General features: G+C 37.3%; 1 protein-coding gene across 10 annotated transcripts in view; it reads right to left on the bottom strand.

Moving 5' to 3' along the window:
* The window catches only part of Mecom (MDS1 and EVI1 complex locus), a 568,324-nt gene that overhangs the window by 18,365 nt on the left and 527,649 nt on the right, over positions 1-22,310 (bottom strand). For 5 of the 10 annotated variants that reach the window (XM_048347157.1, XM_048347162.1, XM_048347159.1 and 2 more), the window contains 5 exons: positions 19,087-19,234; positions 17,671-17,827; positions 12,057-13,401; positions 8,716-8,803; positions 4,031-4,057 (listed from right to left, as the gene is read on the bottom strand). In XM_048347157.1, the coding sequence (XP_048203114.1) occupies positions 4,031-4,057; positions 8,716-8,803; positions 12,057-13,401; positions 17,671-17,827; positions 19,087-19,234 (1,765 nt within the window). The remainder of the gene's footprint in view (positions 1-4,030; positions 4,058-8,715; positions 8,804-12,056; positions 13,402-17,670; positions 17,828-19,086; positions 19,235-22,310) is intronic. The other 5 variants (XM_048347158.1, XM_048347165.1, XM_048347160.1 and 2 more) reach the window with 5 other exon arrangements.

Below are 22,310 nucleotides of genomic sequence, written 5' to 3'. Positions count from 1 at the left end.
CAAATAAAAGGGAATGTTTCCAACTCAAAAGGCAAAGTAAAGAAAAGCTATCTTTTGCAGACACACAGCTAGGCAGAACACTAACATCTTCAATAAAAGCAAAGTCTCAACAGAATGACATGAACGTCAGTCGCCTCTCACAATGGGAAGAGTATAGGCCCGAGCCTGCAAATGACTATTCATGTTCTAGTTAGCTCTTTTTGCTCTTCTCTTTATCCTGGGATCTGCCCTCGTGTTTCAAGCCTGGACTCCTAATGCTAGCTACAAATTGCAATGTACAGAGTACCACTGCCAATTTGCTAAATATCTTTCATCCAACACAGTGCAAAAAAAAAAAAAAAAAAAGAAAGAAATTCTCAGAGGAAAGTCAAGATACATTTACTTGTCAGCCGACAAATGTAAACGCATTGGGAGGCAGTGAGGGCTAGAAGCTCAAGGGTTTGATTCATAATCACTCAGCTGCTAAAACATTCTCCACAGATGCAAGCAGACAGCACATTTGTCACTATGAAGGATTTTGACACATACTGATCACAGGGCAAAGATATGGAATGATGATGCCGTAGAAACATTGGAGGAAATTCTGTCTCTCTAAAATAGAGTCATTATCCCCTTCTGGTCAGAGTATGAGCATCTTCATATCACTTTGGATTTTATTTATTAAAAATCAATCCAGAAATATTGTATAATATTATTTTATATGCATTTCTCTAATTGTTCCTTGAAGAGAATCATTTTCCTATCCTATTCACCATAAAATAAATTATCTGAGTAATAGATGACCCCTAGTATTCAAGCTGACTAGCAATAACAGGCAAGGTTATTCATTGAGAACAACAGGAGGAACAGGGGTGATGATTATAAATGCTTTATTTATGTACATTTAATATTTGGGTAACGTCTCATTATCTAGTGGCTTTAAGTTATTTGTGTGTCTTGCTGGCATACTCAGATTCCTGCAACAATACTTCTTATAGAAACACTTTCTTTTTATATAGAAAATAGCTTACTCATCACTTTTATTATTCTGAGCTTTCAACTCTTGCACACATAAACTATAAGTCTTTCCCGTTATTTGAGAGCAATTGGCTGTTGAGAAATGTGTCTTGCTTTAGTAGCTGCTAATAGGCAGCTCCTTTGAAGAAAGATCAGTGAGATTACTTTACCTCAAACTGTTCCAATTTGGGAAAAACCACCAAGAAACAAGATAATATATTATGGGCTTGATGGCTACATAATAACATTCTAAAAGATAATGGGAAAAAGTTACCCAAATGCCTCTCTAACCGCCACCAAACTTTAGCTTCTGGTGTCAAATGAAAAGAGTGAGGTAAGACAGAGAGAAGCAAGATGAGAAAAAAGTTATTGAACACACACACACACACACACACACACACACACACACACACACACACACACACAAACTTTCTGCCCAGAAATCACTGAAGAAACATAAAAGTTTTCATTGCCTTCTTTTTTCCTCTTCCTCAGATTTGCTGCTCTTTGTAGGCTTGACTTTCAGTTGGGAAGAATAAATGTCTTGTTAGAACAGATGAGACATACCTAGACAAGTGCCATTTGGTGTGTTCTGGCAATTCTGTGACCTATATTAGGCCTCATCTGCACCTTAGATTGAGGTATGACTGAAAATAACCTTTCTTTAGTATGTGAATTTAAACTCCAACTTTTATCTTTTTATCCGGTCTGACTCAAATAGTATTTTTTCAGAAAAAGTAACATATGCTTTATAGATATCATAAGTTTTGGTATTCTTTAAAGTGTGACTTGGCACATTTTAAAAATGAAGCTAAGTTGGGATGAATGAAACAGAATCTATCTATTACTCTTTAATCATAGAAAAAAAAATCCAGTGGAAAAAGTGATGTGGAATATTCTAAAAAACTTGCTGAGAATGGGGAAAATAAAGGAGAGAAAATTCAGATCATGTATTTTTAAAGCATATTACCATGTGGCCCACTAATGACTCAGGCTTATCTCAAATCGGTGACAGGTTTTTTTTTTCTTATGGACTAGCAATTTTTATTTACATATATAATAGTTGTTGATGGTATCTGCAACCAGATGTCTGGAAAAGGAAGTTGTTTCACCCCTGTCCAGTCCCCAAGTGGCTATTAACTTTATACTGACGCAAACTAATATTTAGACACAATTCCCTAGCTCCTACCAAAAACTTTAGCTATGTCTCCAGTCAAATAAAGTTAGTATTTTTAAAAACATTTCAATGGGCAAGATACCATCAACTCAATCTTAAGCACTGAACTTAACATTTAGTATCTGGCAGTCAATAACCGATGACATAGAAAAGTTTCTCGTTAAAGCCATTAAAATGACAATCTGATTATATGAGATGATGAATAAAATGGTACCAAGAGTTATGTGACCTAGAGTTTCACAATTAGATTATACATGGCTTTATCATAAAATGACTAACTATTCATAAATAACTTGCGATGGGAAAGTTTGTGGATTTGCCAGTTTTCTATATTTATTCACTTGATAATTTTGAGCAATCTCAAAAATCACAGTCATTTGGGGGAGAAGTAAATATTCATATTTTATTTTTATCTCACTTCATGTATCACCCTGGACAGTCATGATAACAAAATCACTTAAGAGTTTATTTACCACTAAAAATGTAAACATGTATCTCAGTATTTCCCACTAGCATCTGGTTTTCAATATAAATGGAAGTCTCGGCCTTGAAAAACCTGTAACTCAATGAAATGGAAGAGCTTCCCAAACACTGCAATGGTGGGAACTGTGCTTTCAGGTCATGAGGGAATCTGAATTGGCTCCAAGCTGGTGGAATAATTGGTCATGCGTGTAAGGGGATAACACCTTAAGCTTCAAGCAATTCACAACAAAACTACTGCTGAAGTCATAAAGTGTTTGTTAGAAAAAAGGAGGAGCATGAAGCTGGAGATTCAGGGCAGCCCTATTGATCAGGAATCAAGGAGGCGAAACCCTGGGAAAAGTAGGCCAGGATAATCAAGGAAAATCACTGACTGCACATGTCTGCTTAATTAAAGTAGTGGTGTGCTCTCTCGCTCTCTCTTTCTGTCTCTCTCCATAAATACTTTGACCATTTTGAAATAAATGAAATGAATCCCTAGAAATATACTAGAATCAGAAGAAAAAAAATTACAATTCATCTTTCATATCCACAATAAAAAAAGCAAGACTTCCTGGTAAAGAAATACCAACATCAGATTAGTTTTGGAAATAAGTAAGCACTGATGTGCACCAAATGAAGTTATATGTAATTATATTGTAGTCCTAAAAGAATAGCTGAATTATATTGCAAGACTTGGTTCTTTCTTCAGAAACAAAGGTAATTTTGATTGAAAAAGTGAACACATATATCCTTAAAGGAAGTTTTAAGATAATGTTATTTCCATTAACCAAATCTTATTTAAAGGTGAAATTAAATAAGCAGGATTTTTAATATATTAAATGACTTCCTCAATAAAAAGAGAAACGTCTCTCTCCTTATATCACTAATTGAAACCGACTCTATTTCTAATGATACCATCCTCCCCACCCCCCCCAAAATGCACTCACGAGGTAGATATGGATCTTTAACCATTTATTCTCAGTTTTTGCCTTATAGACGAGAATCCTAATGTCAGCCCTATGTCTATAAGTAAGCTCCAGATTTATCTTGTATAAGACTTTATTAAAGTGTCTTTGACATGTTGTCATACAATGGTCATATCCACTTATTGACCCATTTCAAAGCCACCACTGACTATATGGCCCAGGTGTCCATAATTAGCACCAAGCTGCATTATGTGAAATGAAATGGGTCAGATTTGTGAAATACTGTAAATCTCATTCAATGCCCAATTGTATTTAAAAACTCTACTCAGAAACTTAATGAACAGGGAAATTATCTGAGTAGCTGTATCATTTTACAGAAAAGGGCTCAGAAATCCTCGGCAAGTTAGAAGCTGTTTCTTTTTTTTTAATGCTACATCATTTTAGTCAAAAATATAAGTAGGAAACTTACCCAAGTTCTCTGATCAGGCAATTGGAACTGGGAGCAAAATTGAAACAAAAACAAAAAATTACTTCTCTGTTGGTATCTTTATTCCAATCTACCCTTTTGAGAAATTAACATTTATACTAATTTAGCAATTTGGCTTATCATGTAACTATACCTTAAGTAAAAGCTTTGGAAAGAAAGTTAAATATTTTTGTAACATGACTGAATTTCTTCTATTACCAAAAATAAATTGTAGACTCTAGGTTGTAAATCAGAGTTCTTTATTCCAAGAAAGTTAATGTTTATTCAATCTGTAGCAACTCGGGTGCTTCTATTTTATTTGCTCTTACTCATTGCAAAGCAATAAATTTTGCTTTAGTATCTAACTATTAAGTGATTTCCTAGAAAAATACAAATCTGTTGCATTTCTACAATATTAATAATGAAGATAATAAGGTATTTACTAAAAGGCATGTTAGACTGACAAAAAGGTAATGATGTTCTTAGCAATTCACTTCTTGAGAATACAAAGCTCAGACCATCAAAATTTCAAATAAAAGAACTAAAACGTTCTAATTATTTGTGAAACGTATGCTAACGTTCACTGGGGGAGAAACGTCTGTGGATTAGAAGTCTTTCTGGAGAACATAAAGATTAGATACACTTGGTATCATATTGCTTGCTGTCTTTAGTAAGAAAGAGATGTAGCAATACAAAACACTGCTGAAAGCAAGATAGAAAATGAATGGCAACGATTTCCTATCATTGTGTAGGTGACAACTTGGGAAAAAAAACTAACTTATTTCTAGTGCTTTAGAATGTAGCAACAGTACAATCAGCCAATACAAAATACATATATATGAGTGAGAGAAGACATGAACTTAAAATTTAAGTGTACTTTGTTACACACACAAAAACCAAACCTTTGAAAAGAAAATAATAAATGAAATAATATTAAGCCTAAAAGAAAGTCAAGCATATAGAAGTAATAGCCATTTTTTCAGTGCTGTAATTGCCAAATGATTTATAGGGCAACTCAAATAAGCTATCAACATGGCTGTAAAGTACCCAAAATAGCAATCAATAAAATGGACACTCTGTAATCACACTGAAATGCCATTCCGTCCATCTTACCTATTTATGACAGTCATGATTTTTCCAAAATTACAATGCAAATTAAAACACCCAGGAAAAGACTGAATAGTGCTGATTCTGCCCTTGTAGTAAAGTTACTTATAAGGAAAATTAAAGGCCACAAGAGGCTTGACAGAGCACACATACTCCTTTAAGAACTTAACTATGAGAGGAAATTAGGCACTGAGGCTTATTTAATTTTGATGCCTGTGTCTATATCTCTTCTAAGTAATTTTGATAGAAATTTAAATATATGTATTATTCTACAAGGCACTAAGATAACCTAATAATCCTCAATAAAAAGTTATAAATATTTATTGATATGTTCACTTATCATTGATTACGAATTGATCACTAGGGAGCAATGCATTGGTAGAATGCAAAGACAATGAATGAAAATTGTAAAAATCAGACTTGCTCAGAGAGTACCACAAGTGTGAGATAACTGTTTACATATTTTCCCCTAAACATATTTTCTCATTCATTTTATGTTTACGTATTTTCTCATTCACTGAGAATGTGGCCTGCTGTTTATTACTATGATAACATTGAGAAATAGGGCAGGCATTCTTATTTTGAAGAAGAAGATCCATAAGGATAGAGAGATCAAATACTCTAAATCAATCGTCTATCTAAGTATCTTTTTAGCTAGAAAATCTTGGCAAGTCCTGGGAGTAGGAGCCTGCTCTTCTATTGAGGCTCGCTGCTCTGTGTCACCTTACTGCTGCCCAGCAAGGTCGTGCCAAGGACACAAAAAGCATCTTTCCAATACACAGCAAGGAGAATGGGTGCATGGGATAGAAGAAAGCTTTTTCCTATGATTCTTTATATTCACAATGGAATACTTTGGAACTATCAGTAAGAGCTTTTTCTCATTCAGTGTTTCTATACGTCAAGCACAAAATGAAACAGGTCCTGAAAGTAAATGCTGACATCTACCATTACTCTGCTAAGACTGTGAGGGCTGGTCCCACTTAATAGATAGAGGAGTCTCAGAGACTCACAAGAACAGCATTACTAGTTGTGGTGTGTACTGTGACTCCATCATGTCTACTCTACATCTTGAAGCTAGGGTGGAATTGATGGAACACTAGGAAACAAAATGTCTGCTTTAACTCTGGAACACCAGAAGTGATTTCTGAAAGGACACTTTGACCTGAAATCCTCAGAGGCAGAGTCAAGTTTTCTGTATCTCAGGAAATTGTGGCATCATACACTAAATTAGCCATCAAAGCTATAAAAGCAGTGGCACATTTCTGTAGCAATTGGTAAATAACCTCTGCCCTAGGCACTCTGAAGGTCCTCCCTCTTTGCTTTTTCTCTTCTCCAAACACCACTCAGATACCCCAAGTATCCGGCAAACAGAGCAGTAGGTACAGTAAGGGCCTCCAGTGTACTACTCTGGGAAGGCAAGAGTTCATTCTGATTGACGGATATTGTGACACACAAGGGGATACATATTTTGATGATCACATTGGGTCTTGCCCTAATAATACCACACATCAACAGAAATTCCACACACCAAGATCCCACATTCTTGGGAGGAAAGAATCACACTGCCATGGTTCTCCCACAGGAATGGGGGAGGGGGAGAGGGAAGGGCACTGTGCATCAAACACTGGACACACCCCTGAGCTTTGCTGTCCTTCACTACTTCTAGGAAGGCTAAACATCACGTTTTCTCTTACAACACTCTAAAAGACAAGTGGATGCTATATGTATAGGACTGGCAAACACATAAGGACCAGACTGTCCGACTTGTGAACCAGTGAATTTGCTTTGATCAGCTAGAAATCTCTGAATTTCAGAATGGATGGAGGTCAAATTTCTCACTTTACAAATAAGCAAACTAAAAGTCATATAGATTAAATTGCTCAAAGATGCTGAATCCCAATCCAGTTTTTATTCCATTATAGTGTGTAACTGCCACACCCAACTCTTCAAGTTTTTGATTCCTAAATTCTCAAGGTTATAAAAATACTAAAACAATTTGATGATTGTAATTTAATGTATATACATATTGTTGGGATGGGAGGGAACAATGGGGGAGAAGGATGGAAGGTGCTCTGTACTTATAACTTGATGTATGGAATTGTAACCTCTTTGTACAACTACTTAATAATTAAAAATAAAAACCAAGGCATCTTTTACATGTCAGAGGCAATCAATAAAAATATCAAAAATCAATAAAACTCTACATTATGAAAAATAAATGATATTGTATTGTCATAAGTAAGTTTATCATTAAATTAAAAAATACCAAGTGATGTAGATTTATGTAATGTCTCAGACAAAATAACAATCAGTTTTATTAGTTTGTGATTCTTACAAATGATAGTTACATCACTCTAAACATGAAGGCATTTAATTATAAAATGTTTGCTATTTTAGAACTCAGTTGTTTTCTGAATAAAAATTATATAAGTGATAATATTTTTAGCTTTCTTATATAAAGTTAATGCTGGAATGTTTCTAAAACTCTTGGTATTAAATCATATTTTTCTCTATCTGAATTAGAATGAGAATTTTTTGAGTAACAAGTGATTTATCTAACAAACTCAAGAGTTTTTATTTCAAGTCTTATTCAAGAAAGTAGGTGAAAATAGTTTGGGAAAGTGGTAGGAAAAAAATAAAGAAAATGTAACAGAGAGGAGAATCATAATATCCCAAGATGAGTTTATTTTAATTAGCTAATATGGCTACATGTTTTTACTAATTTTATTACAGAATCATCATTTAAAAATGAACTATTTTCAGTATTTTTCATAAAACCTTTGCTATTTCTAAATATCAGAGTTTGTACCTCTTAAATAAAACAAAACAAAATGAAATATAAGTTAAGAAACCAGATTCAATGTTTATATATCTGTACTTTCAATACAATTCTTCTGATGTGGATTAACACATAAGCCATCTTTTACAAAAAAGCAAATGTGTAGAGGCATAGAGATGAACCAATCAGATAATCTTTTTTTTGTATTCTTTTTATAATAAGAAACTGTAAATACTGCAATACATGGGTAGGACTCTATTTAGCAAATGGCTCTGTGTATTGTGGCAAGTGTTTGTGCAATTACAGAACTTCGCTGGAATGCCCACCGGTCCCTAGATGAATTCCTTCAACCTCTATGGTCACAGCTCGTCAGGTGGACTCATTTCCTGTTTTTATCTAAGCACTAAAGGAACGGGAATGACCTCTGTGAGTTTGGGACGAACCACAATATGATCTGTATCTTAGTATCCGCACTGTTTAAACACAAAAGACAAAACTTCAATATTTATTTCCTTAGCTCCGTTCTGCTTATTCCAAAATGCACTTTGGCTCAATAAGTAGTTAAGAGCAGACAATGATTTAACACCCAAATCATGTTATGTGTATACACATATATCCATTACTTTTTTTTTTTTCCTTTAAGGAGCTCGGGTTTTAATTCTGCTAGAATTTCCTGTGTTCTTCCATTGAAGCGTCATAGGAAATCCTAGTGTTCTCAAGATCTCTTTCATTTAATCACACCTGCTTTTCAGGATCAACAAGTTCGTTTACAAGCTTGAAGTCTCAAATTCAAAATACTTACTTGTGGGTGAAACAAGAATCCTGGAGAAGGTCTCAAGTATTTCTCTTTTAAAGCTTCAAGTGGATCAGTTAATTTTCTTTTCTCTACTCTGAAAGGTCAAAATTAGATTTTGGAGGTAAATCAGTTTCATGTGTCAATTGCTACAGAGTCACTGACATTTAAAACAGCAAAACAAATGGTAGGTTACTGGATGCACATGCGTACAAACAGAAAGGCATCTGTTCCATTCTTGAAGAATACTGAAGGGAATTCTAGGTGCTCAAAGATGGAAAGTCTTATTTATGATGGAAAAATCCTTCTCCATCATAGCAGTAAGAATGAGGAAATACAGTAAACTAGGAACCACTAAATTAGAGGCATTTGTCACAAATTTAGTGTTTTTCCATTCCCAGTAGAAGAAAGAACACTTTGTGATTTTCGAAATCATGATTACTGAGTTACTTTTGATGATTAAAGCTATCTTCTACCAAGAAGGTGTTATCTCAACTATTCATTCTGATCCTTCCAAATTTGCCAGTAGTAGTAGGGGAGTTTCAGTCAGGTGCCAGTGGCTCACACCTGTAATTGTAGCTACTCAGGGGACTGAGATATTAGGATCTAGGTAAGAAAGTCCATGAGGCTCTTATTTCCAATTAACCACCAAGAAGCCAAAGGGGAAATGTGGCTGAAGTGGTAGAGTGACGGCACTGAGTACAAAAGCTAAGGACAGAACCCAGTTCCTGAGATCAAGCCCCAGAACCTGCAAAGAACAACAACAAAAATCACAAAAATAAGAACGTTTCTAATAGCTAGTCATCCTGCTACTAGCTACTCATTCAGATGAGTTCTGATAGACAGACGGACAGACAGACAGATATGGAGAAAGGAATTTTGGGGTGTATATGTATATAAATATGGAACATATGTCTATAAATATTCATATAAATATACATATACATATATAACTTGCTTATAAATCTAGTTTTAGAAATGCTTGGCCTTCTATTTTCAATTATGCACACAAAACAATGATATCATGAATAAATTTATTTCTTTTACTAACTAATGTTCATTTTCTTAAAAAAAACCTGTTGAATACATATGCTTTCTTAAAAGAGAACTGAAACAAATTAAACGTCTATAAAGGAAATGATATTAGACCTATTTCATGGTTGAAAAAAGGAATGTCTGGGACATGGGAAAGTCAAGATATCAAGCTAGGTCTTGCACTAAAGTTTGGAACTTTCATGAATTTGTTTAGTGACAGGCTTTAGGCCTTAAAGGAGATTGAAACACTATACAGAAAATGAGAAAGAGGAAGGTCAGAAGGTTATGAAGACAAGTCCAGTGGATATGTGTAGGAAATGAAAACTTATTACTATTGGGAAGTTATAGGCAAAAGTCTAAAAGATTACTGTCACAAAGGACTGACAAATGTCACTGCTTCGGAAATGTGACCCTACAGGAAATGTGATGTATAATCTACACACACACGAAGAAAAGTCTGTTTTCTCTTCCTTTGCCTTCTCTAGTGATAGGAATGTTATAAGAATTAGGAAATAATCATTGAAAGTAGATGCCAGTGGCCCAAGCCTCTACTCCTAGCTAATGGGGAGCTGAAGACAAGATTACACCTTGAGGTCAAACTGGGCAGCAAAGTTCGCCAGACCTTCTCAACCCATAGCTGGGTACAGTAGCCTGTCTTAAGTTTCCTGAAGGCTGAGGATTGGGAGAATTGTGGTTCCAGCCGAGCCCAGGTTAAGAATTGTGGTTCCAGCCGAGCCCAGGTTAAAAAGTCCACATGACTCCATCTCCATGAAGAGAAGTCAGAAACAGACCTGTGCTCTCCCCTAGGGCAGCAGCCCCACTGAGGGCTAGGGTTACAGGCCTCTGCCACCACCAATTGCACATGTGTATTGTCCTCTTTTATTTCTTGTCACAATGAATTGAAGGTAGCTTTTCGCATGCTGATAACCTCCACTAGTGCACTGAAAGGGATTGAAGTGAAAAAGACGTCTGAGTGAATAAAATTTGCATTGTCACTGATCAAAGAATAGCCTCAAAATTTTCCTTTAAAAATCAAGGATAGGTGCCAGTGGCTCATGCCTATAATCCTAGCTACTCAGGAGGCTGAGATCTGAGGATCCTGGTTCAAAGCCAGCTGGGCCAAGAAAGTCTGTGAGACTCTTATCACCAATTAACCACAAAAGACCAGGAATGGCACTGTGGCTCAAGTGGTAGAGTGCTAGCCTTGAGCTGAAGAGCTAAGGGACAGCTCCCTGGCCGAGTTCAAGCCCCATGACCGACAAAAGAAAAAAAATCAATTATAAAAATACTCTCATCTTAAATAAGTTCAACAACAAGCATAACAAAATATCTGTTTCAAATGATCCCTTTGGGTGATGTCTTGACAATATGCATAATGTGAATGAGAAAGTAAACTGTCAATGCTTGCCGTAGTTATAAAATGTAACAAGCATAATTATTACTACCAATATATTCTTAAAGAAAGCCAGGATTTAAGAACTAAATCACTCTGAATGGTCACAGAACACTAAGAAGCCTTAGTGTTAGGAAAGATGCATGATTTACCCGAAGCATTCAATGCATAACCTAAAATTAAGTAGGAGTAGAGGTGCATTGGGAGGGGTGGGTGAGAATGTTGAAAGGGGTGACATTGATCAAGAAGCACTGTATTCATAAACTGCTTCTGTGGGTGGCAACTTCTTTGTACAACTACTGAAAGAAAATACAAACATTAAAGAATGAACATAACAAGGGAAATTGGTTAATGAAAGTGTTAAAAACATGGTTTGTTTTTTTTCAGGCAACCCACTTACATTATATACAAAACTTCTTTGTAACTAATATTTCATTTAGTTGAGGCTTGTGGAAGATTTATTTAGAAGCATATTATGAGAAATGTGTATTAAGGAAGCGGAGTTGAGCTAACGAAGGCTTTTGCTGTTGTATGTCTTATCTTATTCTAAATAACCTGACCCACTTATGTACCCACAAATATCTGCAGTAATCCTTCAGGAGCCTCATACTTCTGCCAGTTGACAATTTGCTTTAAATACAACTTTCCCCTATTTTCCACTCCAAAAGAAAGTGTTTAAAAATAAAAATTATTGTCAAGGGGAAAAAATTCTATGGGCCTACTCCAAACCCCCAAGTTCAGACATATCCAAAAAACAAATCCTAAGCCAAATTTCTGAATGAGAAAGCCCACTTGCCAGATCCAACAATGCCGTGCTCTGTTTTGTGATAACAGTAAAAGATCCCAAGAAGGCCACACGTTTATCACCTAAAATCTCCCTCTGTCCTTCAGTCCGTATTTCTGCATCTCCCTCCACCCTTACCTGTAAATCGGGTCCATAAAGAAGGGAGTGGGTCTCGCGTGCTGTAAGGAACCATCCGAAGATGGTCTTGCTTCAGGGTGGCTTCCCTTCTTTTCCCCAAATACGTGGTTTTTCCGGGGCTCGCTCAGCTTTGTCCCACTGGCTCTACTCCTAGTGCCCATGCTCAGATCCAGGGGCTGGTCCTGGCTTGTGGCTGGTGTGGCCGGAGGCTTGGAGGGGACTTGAGTCAAGGGCTTCTCATCTTTTCGCTTAGTGGTGAGATCAAAGGGGGATTCAGAGACTCCCTTCGGAAGTTTCTTTACTTCATTTGGTGATTGGGGTTCCATTTTCAAAGGTAACGATCTCAAGTCTCTATCAGGAAATGGGTACATGGATTGGGAGAATGCTGGAAAAAATGGGAGGGGAAACATGGAAGGGTAAGGTAAAGCTCCAACTTTTTTGTCTTGCAGCCCCACCAGTCCTGTGGAACCAAAGTATTTTTCAGCAATAGAAGCAATAGCCTTTATAGAATCATTCACAGCTCCTGACACCGCTGTGTGCTCCTCTAAAGATGGTGAGAAAATGGAATGATTGCTGTATTCTTTCTTATTATTTATTGAAGCCAGATTCTGAAGAGGGCTTACTTTGTCTTTGAACATTTTACCATTTTCTTTAAATTTCTCTTTATCACTTTCAATGTCACTTTCCAGATCAGAGCCCGAGGTTGTCTCCAGGTCACTGCCACTTGGCGTACTGACATCATCAAGGTCACTACTCTCTGACTGGTCACTGATTTTCTCAAGGGGCCCCTCTTCAGAGGACCTCTCGGGCTGCAGCGCCACTGGCTCATTGTCCCCTACAGGTGGGTGTTTAGAGAGTGCCTTCAAAATATCTTGTGTAGCTGGTAGTGTCATGAGGGGACTTTGACTCTTGTTTGACTGTTCAGTACTTGATAGTGCTTTAACAGGAGAGCTAGCAGGTATCAAAGGAGGCCTGTGGTACAACCCGGAAGGAAACAGACCAGGGAAGCTAAAAGAAAATCCAGGAGCTGTTGGAAAGGTAAGACCAGCAGGATGTCTATTGGCGCCAAAATAGTCAGCAAGGCCGGGGTTGGCATGACTCATATTAACCATGGACGTTTTATCCATAGCTGGGTTTCCAGGAAGTGAAATGCCTTGGCCAAAAAATCCACCTGCCGCAAAATGGTTCTTGCCCTCACAAAACCTCCTGTGTTTATTTAAGGAAGACGTAGTGCTGAACATTTGTCCACAGTCTTTGCACTTGATTTGGGTTCTGCAATCAGCATGCATGCGCTTATGACGACAAAGGTTTGAAAACTGAGTATAGGATTTATGGCAGACCTCACCTGTGTGCAAACAACAAAAAAGAATCTCAGGCTTTATGGCAATTGCTTCTGAATTTAGCAAGTATCACAACTGGTTTACCCCCAAAAGAAGTTCAATTAAGAAGCCAGGAAGAGAAGTGGGAGGTACTTATCTGCATGCTCCAAACGCACTAAGCCCCATTTCACTAGATTCCAAAGTGAGGCGTCAGCCTGACCCATGTCTGAAAGCAGCACAGATATTTCATATCTAGAGAGATTGTTCCATCCCATTGTGCAAGGCTTTGCATAATATAGGTATATTCAAATACGTATGGAATAGTCAAGTTCCAGCATGCATTGCTTCCCCCCACCCTGTTACCTCACTAGAGTCTTAAAACTCGAAAGTCTGATATTAAAGTAAGGAAGAAACGTTCCAGGTAGTCCTTTAAAATTTTATACCACTTCGCAGTTTCTGTACTGGACATATCAAATCAAATCCGCCTTTCCCTGGGCCCCAAATTTTACCTTTCTTCCCCCTTGTCCTGGGGAAAGGCTTATGCCCTCCCTGCCATGATCTAATTGGTATTATACCATGCGCTCTCATCATTCACACATCAAAGCCACACAACAATGCACATTGTGTATTCAGAGACTTTTTTTAACAATCATTTTCATGATTTGAGAAAGACTGACATAATTTACAATGGCTCTATTTTAAGCCTGCAAAGGAAGCTCAATTGAATGTAGCCCATCCTGCATGGCTGGTTCCCATGAACTTTGATCACGTCCCCTGACTTCCCCTCACACCCGAGGCCATGCTAACCTTCCTGCATTTATGAAACCCCATCCTTGGGAAACAGGTCCACTTCTTGTCCAATCTTCCTCACTTATCTCAGGGCTGGCTTTCTCCGTGTGACAGCCAACTATGGGAAGCAGGGAGAATTCTGGGGAATGCTCTCATCCAGAGAGGACAGGGCAGTGGAAGAGGCGATGAAATGTCTTCCTTCACCAAGAATGTGCCAATAAAGTAAACATCTCTGCCTCACATATATGCCAGTATAACTAAGAATAGTTGTAGAGCAGAGTTGAGGAGACTTGAGAGCACCTCTTTTTAAGTAATATCCATTTTACAGTGTTGCAGGATCAGATATCAGTTTCCTAAGCATTTTACTTTTCCTTTCACTTTGCTGGGGGTGAGTTACTCTCGGTGTGAGCTTATTTTAATGCTTCTGTATAAGTTTAATATGTGAAGAAATATGATACATCTTTCTGGTAATTGTGAAACTAATTGATTTAAGAAATTAAACTGCAGACAGAATGCAACATTGATTGCTTTCATACGATGGCTGCCCTTCAGTGCACAACGACTAAGCACCAAAGTCAAAGCAATAATAAGTTTGCAAAACTCACGTAAAGGAAATTTTATATACTTCAGTCAGTCAAAACTCATAAAAATGGATTATTGCACAAATACTCAGAAAGTACAAATCGAGTGCATATCTATTCCTTATACTGCTAAAGATATTGAATGTACTTGTTACTATTGAAGCTGCCTTCATTGATGGGGCATTGTAGAGGTTGTAACATGCACTGAACCGGGACGGGAAGAGCTAGGTGATTTCTTTTCAAATTATCCTACTGGAATATAGTAAGCAAAGTCTGTTTTAAAAAGTATGTACTATTTTTCCATATGCCATATGGATGTAGAGTACTTCGAATGGATAACACACACAAGTCATATGATAGAAGGTTAGAAGAATCAGACATTCACTAGATTATATTAATTAAGTTATGAGCATCAACAAGGATTAGGAAATGAAACATTGTTGAAATTATACAAATGCACTCACAAAGAACACAACACCACTCCTCTGGGCATTGAGAAAATGTCTCGATGAGTGTTTAAACAATGTGTGAGTTTTTGAAAGGTCTGCATGTTTTGGCATGAAAATGTTGCTCTCTATTCTTTCTTCTTACAGCTGGTTAGTCCTAAGAAAACTGAGGTTTTTCCTCTGCACTGGAGTAACAGCCAGTGCACTTGACTTTCCTGGTGGGACCTTTGGTCTAGTATGTGTGCTTAGCTTGAAGAACATAGGGTTTTCGGGACTGAAAGGCTTTGCCTGGGATACCACAAGCCACCAGGCCTCCAGGTACTCTGGTTCAATTGATATTGAAGTCTATACTCTGCTGTAATTACCTCAGTAATAAGGAATTAGCCAGCAGTTAACATTGCATTTTTCTACTTATTAAACAAATTAAGAGGTATTTTGAATATATTCAGTCTATTAGAGCATGTGGTTTCTATTTGGGGAGGCTGGAGGTTCCTGTAAAGGCAGTCAGTAATTACCTTCGCACTGGTTTCTCTGGGCTCAAGCTCTATGGCACACTGTAATAAGAGACAGTTGCCATAAACACAGCAGTGGGGGTGAGTCATGGTAGGTGGCCTTCTGCTGAGAAACAAATATCAACCCTAGGCGAACCTCCTCTACTCCAGCCCTCCACACCAACTCCCGATCTTTAAACTCTTTTGTTCAGAAATGATACGGCTATTATTCATAATTATGCCATGGTTCTGTCAGATATTATATGTGAGGAATGCCATCTGCCATTTATATTTACCAATAATTACTAAAAATGCATATGTGGAAAACACTTTAAGCAGCTTGAATAGGAAAGGACAGCCTACAGTGCTTGAAACTAAAACCCTTGAATTCAGCACGCTGTAGAGGCTCCGATGATGAAATGTAGTCTGGCTTCTAAGAAATTAAGAATTAACGTGGGTGACTGGAATTCCTCAATCTATCCTACTCATTTTTTTTTTCCTCAGGAAACACAGTAAGACTTACCAACATCTATTTCTGGGAAGTCAGAAATAAATGAACAATTTGATAGTGTATATCTCTAGCACTTTAAGTCTGTTTTCTGGGAAGTAAATGGCGTGGTATCATGAATGCCATTTTGAGGGCAGTCTAAATTTTCTGTGTATTTTACTTCCCATCAATTCAACAAAGCTTTCCCCAGGGAGACTGGAGCACCCTTTTCTTTGTCTTCCAGTCCTCTTCACTCCACCCAGGGAACAGAATATCTGCACAAAACAGAATTCTTGTATGTGCTGGAAACAGAAAGAAAAGCTTTCTCGACACTTGGCAACACAAAAGAAGACTGTAGCAGGGCAATGATTGGAGAGCATTCATCTCCGGCGTCTCCATACTGGCACTGAAAATTACCTTTTCTTCTACCAGGTCCTATTGTAGGTTTCATATACCTACTGCAAAACATTAGCATTTATCAGAAAAAAAAAAACCTTTCTCAAGGAGTTTCCAAGTCAGAGGTACTGCCAAGTACTGACCAGGTTTCAATAGATTCCTATACATATCTACATCCAAAATCAGTGTTGAAGTTTACAGCACAATGCAATGAGTTCCTGCATGTATACACCTAGCAGCGCAAGGGGAAAAGAAAGCCTAGAGTTGTTGCTTAGATGGACAAAGCAAAGCCAATTTTCCTTGTGAAACATTTCAGCATAACTTGGAGAACAGGGGAGAGTTTGAAGACGCGACTGAGGGCTGAGTTTGACTTGACTTGAAACGTGTGAAAGTGTTCTGTGCTGAGAGGCTTCAAGAAGTGGAGGTCAGAGAGCACACTGCTTTAGAGCAGGGGTAAGAGCAGCAGCATGTCCAGTATCAAAGTGAAAACGTTCTGCTTTCCAAGTTACAGAGATCTTCTGGCGGGGAGTCCGCGTGTGGCAACAATGGGTAGATTAAAGAACGTTTTATCCCACTCTCTCAGCATACATACACCCAGACCATACACGCAGTCCTAAGCCAACTTGCCAGGTGGGGTTCTTCCAGATCTTTCTGATCCCAAACAGGTTTTTAATCACTTCATCTCGGTGAGTGATATCTGTTATTTGTTTGTTTTTTTTACAAAGCCATGAACATTTACAGTGTGAGACAAATCTGGTTGTCTCGATTAAATCTTACAACCTGGGGAGGCTTCCCTTTCATTATTTAACAACTTCTCTTTTCTTTACCTGTTATTGATTTCATCTAAAAGAAAACGCCCCAGGGATTATAGCCAAAATACCATGGATCTGGTTATAAAAAAAAAAAAAAGAAGGATTTTCTTGGAAGGGAAAATAACCCTACTATATTGGACCATAAATAGCTATTACACCCACCCCACCTCTCCACCCTGCCCCTATTGGCCATGTGTGGCCACTTTCCTGCCTACAGTGCCTTTTGGAAGAAAGACAGATGCAGGAAGGCAGGCTGGAGTGTTAAAAAAACAAAAACAAAAACAAAAACTTACAGATAAAGGGCTTCACACTGCTGTGGATGTGCTTGTGTTGTTTGAGGCCTGATGACGTGGCAAACGTTTTACCACACTCAGGGCAAGCATGAGCCCGGGCACCAACATGCTGAGAGCGAATGTGTCGCTGTAGGTTGCTAGGGTCCGTGAACACCTGCTAGGAAATGAGTACTGATTAATCCAGAAACTTAGTCCAAGCACACAATAAAGAACACCAGGAATGGCTCAAGAAGGAATTTTGTTTATTTTCTTTATTTGTCCTCTCTCTACTTAAACACACAAAAAAATAAATAATGTCATATTTCCAAAGTGTAATCTCCATCATGGTAAGAACTGAAAGTTAAGCAGCTCTGTACGTTTAACAGAGAGCATCAGTTGGCATCATTGACAGGAAAGAAAATAAGGAACATCGTAATCTGGCCGTATTTAAGTACCACTTGATCCCATTTACAGTGACTTGAGTTAAATAATAAAACACTGATCAGCCCATTATTAAAACTGGTTTTGCTCTCTCCACTTGTTAATGAATGAGTATCATTTAGGGCAAAATGTAGAAGATATTGACTATAAAGTACCAAAACCTATTTTCCCTAGGGGATTAAGTCCTGCTAAGACATTTCAGTAAGTTACCAGCCAACTACACTTATTTTTAAAATACTGTATTAATAAAAAAAAAATGTAAAGTCTCTCTAACAGGTCTGGGAAGAAAGCATTCCTAAAGATAATTTCAAACATCACAATTTCCACTCACATAAGAAAAAGATATTCAAACGCTATTAACAATTTTTGGAGACAGAAAGCAACTTTAACGATGCCAGGATATTTTTGAGTTAATTAGAAAACATAAAACACAACCACAGTTATAGCCTAAGTGGAGCCCTTCCATTACATGGTTATATTATTCAGCACTGGTCACTAAGACAGAGGCTCTATACTTTTCAATTAGACCCAAGTCATGATTTATACAAGGACTTAGATGGAAAAATCTGCAGATGTAGGAATCTCCTATTCTTTCTGAATAGGCATTCAGAAACTTTATTCAACTTCCTAGCAAATTGCTATTAAAAGAAATCAGTAATGTGCATTGGATAAAGTTTTCATTCCCTGTAAGGCCATAAAACAATCCCAATGCTGGCAAGTCAGTAGCGGAACCAGGAATTTACCAAGGATGTCTAACACCTAGTTCTGGAACTCACCATTAAGCCTCGCTTCCTCCCTTACAAAAATAGAGGGATACTCACTAAGTGTTTTTATACACTTTACTAATGCCTTTTAGCATACAACACTCAGCCTACTTTTCTTAAGATATTTATAGTTTCCCCTCTCAAGGCTTGTTTTCATATAACCTAGCAAGTGATGGATTAAGAGAGAGCAGGATGACAGAGAGAGGCCAAGTAGCCTACAAATTCACTGTACCTTGGCACAGTTTTCACATTCATAGTGCTTTCCACTATCATGTGACATCTGGTGGCGAATCAAATTGGACTTCCAGTTGAATGCCTTGGGACACTGATCACACTTATACTCCCGCTCTTCAGTATGGGACAGCATGTGTTTTTCCAAGCTGTTAAGAGAACAGTTGATCGCATAAGACATGCTTACAGGAAACACATTCATAAACAGAAAGCTGTTTTCTTACACATCCAACTGGCAGTGGAAGAATTAAGAAGTAAAAGAAGCTGAGGTAAGAAAGAGGAAAGAGAAGAAACGGGCTTGAAATTGCATTTTATGTTTCCTGGACTGTCTCCCACCAGTACCATGAAGTGGCTCTGTTTGTTGAAAATAAATATGATAGAATTAGCAAGGATCATTTGCCAATAGGATCCTGATAAACAATAAATTATTTGTCCAGTGCTGGATTCACTGCACAATTCTTACGGCAATACATATTGCTAATGTCTACTTCACTCAAACACAAATACTCAAACAGAAAATGCTAACGGAGGGGGAGCATAAAGCTAAGATCCTGTCTGAGACACATATCTATACATATATTATAATCTCTAGATGCAAAAAGTTAATATTTCTAACTTTGTCATAATAAGAGAAAGAGAGTTGCAAGCTATCTATTCATAAAGAAACTTCCAATGTGGCTGGTGGGATAGACGGATGGATGGATAGATAGATGGATGAGTGGATGCGTGTCTGTATGCTTAAGTGGATGGCTGAATATAGACATGATATGTTAATTAAGGTGATAGAGACAGACACATACAAACAAATAAATGTGTTTACATAAATTTGTACAAAGAAGGTATAAATTACAAGGGAAGGTATTTATATTAAGTAAATGCACAATTTCAGACAAAGTAGGAAAAACATGGTTGTTTCTCACAAGAGAGATTGTTTGGTTTTAAAGTTTAAAATACTTCAATTTTTTTCTCTGCATGAATGCAAACCAAATACATATTGCTGCATTAGCCATAGATTAATTTTCTTTATTAAGTACAAATGCAAGGAATACTACTACACTACTCCCAATTACAGTAACCAGAGATCTTTAGAGAAAAGATCACTTATTGCAAACCTCATGTAATATATAAGATGGGTTCTGAGTATTTTGTTACTGCACAGATCAAGAAAGTTATAGATAATATCAAAAGAATTCGGATGCCAATTTGAAGAGGAATCCAGTGATCAAAGGTAGACCAAATTAAGTATCAATAGCTGTAAGTCTTTTGAAAGTAATAATATTCAAAATACACAGTCACCCACAAAGGATATTAAGAAGCTAGATTATTATTCAGAACACTGGTTTCAAAGAAGCAGAGGGGAATCATGTATGTTTTTGTTTCCTATACAAACTGTGCTTTAAGGTTATTAAGTAGATAGTGAAAATTTCTTTCCACAGAATGAAACGCTATGATAAGTGATGAAAGAATGACAGAATCCGTGACATTGTTTTACAGCCCCTAAAGAATGTAGGCAATCCATTGCATATCCCTTGATGGAAAGAATGACACCATCCATGAACCTTTCTTCCAAACCTAAATGCTACCTAGGGATATAATTATCAGTTTATACAGAATATTGATGTTAATTACTACCAAGGATATATATTAGCAGGATCCAGAGAAAATGCTTCAGAAAAACTCTGTTTCTTCTGTAGTTCTACAGTATATGATAAATTTAGAGAGGAAGAGAGGAGAAAGAGAGAACTCTGCACACAAGGATCAATTATGACCCTTGTGTAGCAAGAATATACGCCCCAGTAGTTGTGATGTAGGACCCAGAGTATCTGCAAGATAAGAGCATCTACTCTCATACCTCCGAAATTAGAAGTACTTTTCCCACACTCAATTTCTTCCCGGGCTTCCTCCCAACAGCTCTTTTCAAATTGGCACACAAACTTCTTTTGTACCCTATGAATCAGCTGAGTTGGGAATGCTATTCTATTTGAGCACAAATGGCAATATCTCCAACCAACCACAAGGCACCAGGAGGAACAAGCGTGAGGAGTCCTAGGAAAATGCCTATCTTTTATCTACACTATGTAATCCTCTGTTTATTACGAAAGTTGAAATGCGAACAGAAGAGTTAAGAGAGATATCAGTAAGTGGAGTTAAATCTGAACAGAGTCAGGGACATCCTCCAAAGCCATTGATCTCAGTTCTCACAACGTGCAAGGGCATGGGCTGGGAAGGAAGGGGTAGAATGATGGGTTGCGTGATGCTTATCAGGTGCATGGCACTCTTATGCTGACATGTTGAATTCAAACTACTTTGTACAACTACTACAAAATAAACCAGAAGCATAAAGTTTAAAAACGCACATACAAATAGAAACAAGAAGGGAAAAGACAAGTGCTCACAAAAGCTTTGCTTTTCCTTTACTTTCATAAGTACTGAATCAATTAGTCACTAGTGACATTTCTTTGCTTTTCATATAATGTCATACTAATTTCTAGGATATATATTGGCATTTGGTTGTTTGTTCATTGTTGTTTTTCATCTTTTGTACATCAGCCTTTGTATCTTTCTTCATCTTTTTGTGCATCCTTTTCTCAAGGTTTTAGAAGATAAAGACCAGAAGATTGTGTCATGCCAAGAAAGGAATTTCCATTTGTTGAAAAAGTATCAAGCACCTTTACAACATTGTGGCATTCAGTACAGTGGAAAATATTCAGAGAATGTAGGTTCTGCATGGTAGTACCTGAGAAGCCATCTGGAGATCGACACCCAGCTACAGGAAGACATGTTTCAGTATCTGGCTGGATGGTCAGTTTCAGGGAGTTCACCTGTTGTTTTCCACTGAATGTTTGATAAGATCAACTAAACTGATGGCTTGCTTACACAGTAAGTGGAACTGACTCAGGCTCAGCCTCACAGCTGGATAGACTAGTAGCTTTCTCAGCCTAGGACATGCTGCTGTACGCTTTGAAAGAAAGTAAGAACTGCATTTTACATTCAGTCTGCCAAATTTTGCGTTCATAATGATGTTCATTATTGTCTGTAATAAAATTAAAGGAAATACACTTACATTCTAGCATCAGAGCTATGGCCTTTCAATGTAAATACTTTCTGTACTCATTAGGGTTTACTAGTTTCATCTGTTTTATGTAAATATGATTATATGTAAGTAAGAGAGTATAATCTTTCTGTGAGAAACTCACATTTAACGCAGTATATGTAGCAGAATTA

The sequence above is a fragment of the Perognathus longimembris genome, chromosome 5 (assembly GCF_023159225.1).
Source record: "Perognathus longimembris pacificus isolate PPM17 chromosome 5, ASM2315922v1, whole genome shotgun sequence".
NCBI lineage: Eukaryota > Metazoa > Chordata > Mammalia > Rodentia > Heteromyidae > Perognathus > Perognathus longimembris.
This window is presented reverse-complemented; position numbering and strand designations above follow the sequence as displayed.